The sequence below is a fragment of the Octopus bimaculoides genome, chromosome 20 (genome assembly GCF_001194135.2).
Source record: "Octopus bimaculoides isolate UCB-OBI-ISO-001 chromosome 20, ASM119413v2, whole genome shotgun sequence".
In the NCBI taxonomy this organism is placed as follows: domain Eukaryota; kingdom Metazoa; phylum Mollusca; class Cephalopoda; order Octopoda; family Octopodidae; genus Octopus; species Octopus bimaculoides.
Window position 1 is genome coordinate 14,810,265 of NC_069000.1, and position 6,640 is coordinate 14,816,904.

At 34.4% G+C, this 6,640-nt stretch overlaps 1 protein-coding gene across 1 annotated transcript in view; it reads right to left on the reverse strand.

Annotated features, from left to right (window-relative positions):
• LOC106872151 (NEDD8) overlaps nt 1-6,327 on the reverse strand; it is a 6,730-nt gene extending 403 nt beyond the window's left edge. Inside the window, exons 1-4 of the mRNA XM_014919029.2 lie at nt 6,221-6,327; nt 6,031-6,048; nt 3,262-3,291; nt 1,919-2,001 (exon numbers count right to left, since the gene is read on the reverse strand). Coding sequence (XP_014774515.1) covers nt 1,919-2,001; nt 3,262-3,291; nt 6,031-6,048; nt 6,221-6,238 — 149 coding nt within the window. The 5' untranslated portion in view covers nt 6,239-6,327. The remainder of the gene's footprint in view (nt 1-1,918; nt 2,002-3,261; nt 3,292-6,030; nt 6,049-6,220) is intronic.
• Between the last annotated feature and the right edge of the window lie 313 nt (nt 6,328-6,640).

Consider the following 6,640-nt stretch of genomic DNA (forward strand, 5'->3'; position numbering starts at 1 on the left):
GTCATAGGATCACGATTTCGATTCCCAGACCGGGTGTTGTGAGTGTTTATTGAGCGAAAACACCTAAAGCTCCACGAGGCTCCGGCAGGGGATGGTGGCGAACCCTGCTGTACTCTTTCACCACAACTTTCTCTCACTCTTACTTCCTGTTTCTGTTGTGCCTGTGATTCAAAAGGGTCAGCCTTGTCACACTGTGTCACGCTGAATATCCCCGAGAACTACGTTAAGGGCACACGTGTCTGTGGAGTGCTCAGCCACTTGCACGTTAATTTCACGAGCAGGATGTTCCATTGATCGGATCAACTGGAACCCTTGACTTCGTAAGCGACGGAGTGCCAACATTGCTTTTAATAATCTCCTGATGAGCCCTGATAAAAGTAAATCTTAATCACAATCATTCCACAGTTTATTCTATTTTCAGACAGTATCTACAACTATGTTATTCAATGTGTCTTTTTCTTTTTTAAGAGAGTCGGGCATGATTTGAGGGAGATTTTCTTACAAGTCAAATTGTTTGTAGAGCTGGATGTCCAAAACCAATACTTCTTAATTACAACAAGAAAACCAATGCTGACAAAATTATTATGTACTTTGCACACAAGCTAGAAAACTTACTACATGCAGTAAAATGTCAAATTTATGACCTTAACATCTACTAGCAGTAGTATTCGACTTTGCTTGAGTTTATTAATCATCATCATCCTTAAATAAATACAATCACAAGAATTAATTATTATCATCATCATTTAGTGTCTGTTTTCCATGCTGGCACAGATTAGATGGTTTGACTAGGACTGGTAAGCCAGGGAGCTGTAGCAGGCTCCAATCTGATTTGACATGGTTTCTATGGCTGGATGCCATTCCTAAAGCCAACCACTCCAAGAGTGCAATGGATGCCTTTTACATGTCACATATAAATTGCTTTAAAAGGGTACTGACAATCTTCAGATGAATGGTTCAAGGTAAGTGCCATAAAAATGTGCAATATATATATTGCACATTATACATAACCTAAAAGTCATAAAGCCTAAGAGCTTCCCCTTTTTTCAACTATCTTGGTCCAAAACTGTGGCCAACAACTTGGAACATATATACCGTGTTTGATGACACAAGACACATTTTTTTTTTCAAAAAAGTTGCAAAAGATAAATTCACCCTATATATGCAAGAGTGCTTCAAGTTTTAGATCAGTGATTCTCAAATGGGATCCCTGATATTATTTTAGGGGTTAATGGAAAAAATTTTGCTTCAGATGTATCTATTGCAAAAAAACAACTTGGTTTACACGTTTCGACAGGTTTCCAGTTACTGGAAACATGTTGTCTTAGTGAGTGCCATAACAAACCTACACCAAGCAAATGGGTGAAAAACAAAATAAGAATTTTTGAAAGAAGTGTCTATAAGACTTGTTTTTAAACATCAAATGGTTATGGGGATCCACCAGAGTAAGATAGTAATCAAAGGGGTCCACAGGTAAAAAAATGGTTGAGAATCACTGTGTTACATATTTTAACCCTTTAGCATTTAAACTGGCCATATCCAGCCCAAATATTCTATCTGCTTTGTGTTCAGACTGGCCAGATCATACCTCTCACATCTCCCTCACAATGTCATTCTAAAACTAACCACGAAAAATACAAAAGAACATGAATAAGTAAGCATTACATTTGACAGAATAATCCGAATGCTAAGGGGTTAATACACGAAAAACTTATTTTCCTGACGATGCCCGGCTGAAATTGAAGTGCTGTCTAATATGCCATAAAATATGGTACATACATACATTACATTACATACACATTCACTTTTATATATCAAGATTTACTGAGAAACATCAACACTAGTTTTCTGTGAATAGTTGCATTCATATCCTAAAAAACAGGATAGTAAACATAAATTAAGAAGAAAGTAATATTACATCTGTTTGCCGCTGAAAATAAGCCGTTGTTGGGGTGGGGGAATGCCTTCTTTTTCTTCAACTCGTTCTTTTATTCTTTCAACCTGGAAAAATACAAGAATTATACAAATAAATATCTTTTTTTTAAAAATACATTCTGCAATACTATATATCAATGGTTTCTTACATTAGCACAAGGGTAGAAATTTGTAATGGTAGGGGTATAGAAGACCGAGTTAACTGCAGTATATGACTTGTGTTTATTTTTACCAACTACAAAGAAGGTGTTAAAATCAAAGTCCATGTCTGTTGTACTCGAGCTCTAAATCTAGAGGGAAGAAATTCAACACTTGACCCTTAAGCATTTAAACCAGCCATATCTGGTTCAAATATTCTATTTGTTTTATGTTGAAGCTAGCCAGATCCAGCCTCTCACGCCCACCCTACAATTTTAATCTAAAAAACAATTACATCCTCAAACTCTCAAAGCTACAAAATATATAATTAATTTTTAGAAATACAAATGAATAAACATTTGACAGTAATCTGATTGCTAAAAGGGCCAAGGCAGTACAGTACTTGACTGTATCTTCCAGAAAGAAACAGAATAATAATGCCTTTCTCATGAGGAACTTAAAAAGCACACCAATAGCTCTAGTTCAGAGATGTGTGATAGAGAGATGGAGAAAAGATGTGCCCAGTATTTGTTGGTTCCCTCTAAAGCTATTCACTAATCTTTACTCTCAGCTAGAAATAACCCAGTGAAGCTCTTCATATTAAAGCCATGTCTTATAGAAAGAATTACATCCACATGTAAGTTTCTAAAAACATCCTGCAATATAGATTTATCCAACCAATACTAATGTTCAATGAAAATGAAAGTTAATTTAATGATGATTTTGCAAGTCCTCAAGAAAAGTGCAAACTTTCAAAAAAAAAAAAAAAAAAAAAAAACTATGAAATTTATGTATACTGGAACTACTGTATCTTGTCTTTTTTCTTGTTTCAGTCACTGAACTGTAGCCATGCTGGGGCACTGCTTTGAAGGGTTTAGTGAAACATATCAACCCCAGTACTTATTCTATCAGTCTCCTTTGCTGAACCACTAAAATACAGTAATGTAAACAAACCAACACTGGTTGTCAAGCAGCAGTGGGGGATACATACACACACATCTTCATTCAGTTTCTGTCTACCAAATCCCTGCACATGGCTTTGGACAGTCTAGTGCTATAATAGAAGACACTTGCGTGAGGTGTCATGCAGTGGGACTGAATCCGAAACCATGTGGTTGGGAAGCAAGTTTCTTACCACACAACCACACTTGATATATTTAAAAGGGAACACAAATTTCTTTTTCTTACCTTATCTGTTGGTTCAATATCAATTTCAATCTAAGAAAAAATTAAAATGAGAGACAAAAAATTTAATGCTTGGAATTAAAGATTTTATCTTTAACGTAGACAAATTTACCACTCTTTAGAGAAAAGAAACAAAAAATAAATCCCACCACAATTTCATGCAATAAAAATTTAGCTCAAAACAAAACAGATCAAAAAAGTGAACTAAGATCTGCTAAATGGACTGGATAGACTTGAAAGCACTGGATGACACAGAAGAGATTATACACAACAAATATTGTGGAAGATTGATAAACCTGTTAGTATCATCATTTTAATGTCCACTTTTCCATGCTCACATGAGATGGACAAAATTTGCTGAGGCAGATTTTCTACAGTTGTATAGCTTCCCTGATGCCGACCCTCACCCATTTCCAACCAAGATAATATTTCCCATGACCAGACATGTTTTCATGGAAGATAGGAAATGATGGTCACTGTTTGCATGATAGTGACACTTAATAATGCAATATGCAACCTCTAATCTATTGTATTGTTATACCGACAGTTATAATTAACGATTCAGATTACAACATATCTTCAATAAAATATATGTATATAAAAGCATAATCTTAAAGATAACAATATGAGTGGAGGCCATTTAAAAGCTCATGGAAAGCTGACAAAATCCGAGGAAAGAGGGGGTATAATTGACATTAAGCCGACATATATAAACTTCACTTTAAACAAATCTTTTTTTTTTTTAACTAGATTCCTATAAACTTACTAACTCACTACAGGCTGAAACAAACCTGAACGAGATTAAAACTTTTGAGTATGTATGTATGTATATATATGTAAATTTAATTTTACGTTCTGGTGTTTGCTGAATTTTCTTGAGAACAATCTTTTCTTAGTGGTCAGACCGTAGGTGGTCTTCTAGCAAAAGGGATGTCCACTTAGTGGTCATCCCTCTTATATGTATATAATACATATACACACATATATATTTCGACAATCAATCTGATGTTTGTTTTCAATGCAAAACAAAAAAATGCTAGTTGAAAACACTCGTGCATCACCCTTACAGTCTAACAAATATCGTATGAAAAATCAAAAGTTATCGTTGAAGTTGTTTCGAGATAGATATCCCATACTTTCATAGGGAAGGAAAAGGGCTGTACCCACCGCCTTAAGTATTCCTATATTTCATACAACGCTAATCGCGGCCTCATTTCCCCAATCCTTTCCTTTATGATATCTACAGAATCGAGTAGATTCTTAAATTTTAATAGTGTTCTAACTACGGGAAAAAAAGGTCACACACCTTGCGTTTCCAAATGAACGAAATATATAATTTCCATAACCACTAAAATATAAATTAAATTCTCACATGTAAATCTGCTTTTCAGATGTGTTAGTTATGTATATTCAAAACCTTAAAAGAATTACCATTGATTTTATTCGATTAGGCAAATATTGAATTAACTACTGCAATATATTACTAGTTCTCATTTTATCGAACCTGGGAGATGGAATTCAAAACCGATCGATGTGGGATTCGAACCAGAAAGTCCTTTCTAAAAGTTAACGAATACGTAAGTAAACAATGACCCTCTGTACAAAACGGAAATGATCTCATAGAAACAATATGTTGAACTCACAGAATGTCTACAAAAATTCTATACTATGCGGTTTTATTGTTTATAAAATGGTAATTAAATCAGCTTAATTTGTCTTAATAATCACAGGCTCCCTCGATGGCTGATAAAGTATTATTTACAGTACACGTGTATGATCCACGAATATCTACAAAAATTCTAAGGAGTGTCCTTTTGTCTAATATACCATAAAGGGGAGTTTTCGGAATAGCTGCCCTATTCACGTTGGAAATTTTCCAATTTCTTTTTTGTATCACACATTTCAAAACAATAGACCAGAGGAAAACGGGGAAATTCCAACGTATTTGGAAAGACAGCTATTCCGGCGAATCCACCCCATAAAACTAATCAATTCACTCTGATTAATCTTAGTATTCATTTACGCAAATTGATTTATTTATACATTGAGTGAATGTCGTGTAGATGTGATCCCTTTTACGCTTTGTAGCGGAGGTGGCTGTTTACGAATAAATTCGACAACTGTACCGAATCCTGATATGAAATAAGGAAATGCTTGATGATAATCCAGCGCATCACTATTTCAGCCATTTTCACTTATCTCTCTCTCTCTCATACATCTTATACACATGCGAGGGCAACAAAGGAGCTTTCATCAAGGTCTCTCGAACCGCTAGAAATAGTAGCCAACTTTCCATCTCATAAATAAAGAGAAGAAGAAGAAGAAAAAAAAAGGAATACGAGCCGGTTAACTAATGACGAAGGCGGTACAGAAAGCACCCATCCGAAATAATTACAATACAGTAATATTTAGTTTCCTTTCAATTCGGAATCCAATTACGACCACTGTGGCTTTCGTCATTTTGTCATAGGGTGGGGTCGGCAAAATAAGTCCCAGCAGTATCTTGGTGTTGATTCAGTTATATAGATAGATATTCCACAAATAAAAAATTCACAATAGTAAATAAGTCAAATGAAATGTACATACACCGAGAGAGAGAGAGAGAGAGGAAGGGAGAGAGTATGATAGAGAGACAGAGAGACTAAATGTCAAGAATGAATATATTTTTTTATAGAATAAACATAAAGACATGATACAAAACACACCCAAAAGGTATTTGCAATATAAAGATATTTCAAAAGGAGAATATTCTTTAAAATAAAAGATATTTACCTCTTTGCCAGTGAGGGTCTGAAATAAACAAAACGAAGATGCTGTTGTTTTATTTTCAAACAAGGACGTAACAGACAAGTATATTAAAGGTACTTATAAAAGATTAACGTGTTTTAAAGGAATAATAATAATAATAATAGCAGAAAATATCCATATATATATTATGTATTATGTATAATTAAATAATTACCTTTACTTTGATGAGCATTTTTAATGTTTGAGATCACTCCGTACAGTTTCCTGTAGTCTCGCACTGAATATTTTTACGCAGTCTCTCTCATATATATATATATATATATGAGTGTGTATGTGTGTATGAGTGATTAAATGCACATTTATATGCAATGAAAGATAAAGCGATGAAAAAAATGTTTTGTGTCTTGTAAAAATTTTAGGTTCGTTTAAATTACTGTCTGACAAAATAAAAAAAACAGCTACTGATTTTATTTTTTTTGCTAATAATTTATAGTAATATCTATGCCATTGAGTGCAGCGAACACGTACATATATCTTACTTGGTCACCGGCTTCACGGGTTTAGTCGACATTATCAACTCTAGTGCCTATATGGTCGATGCCTATGTGATGAAGCGCTAGCATTTGGTGGGGTG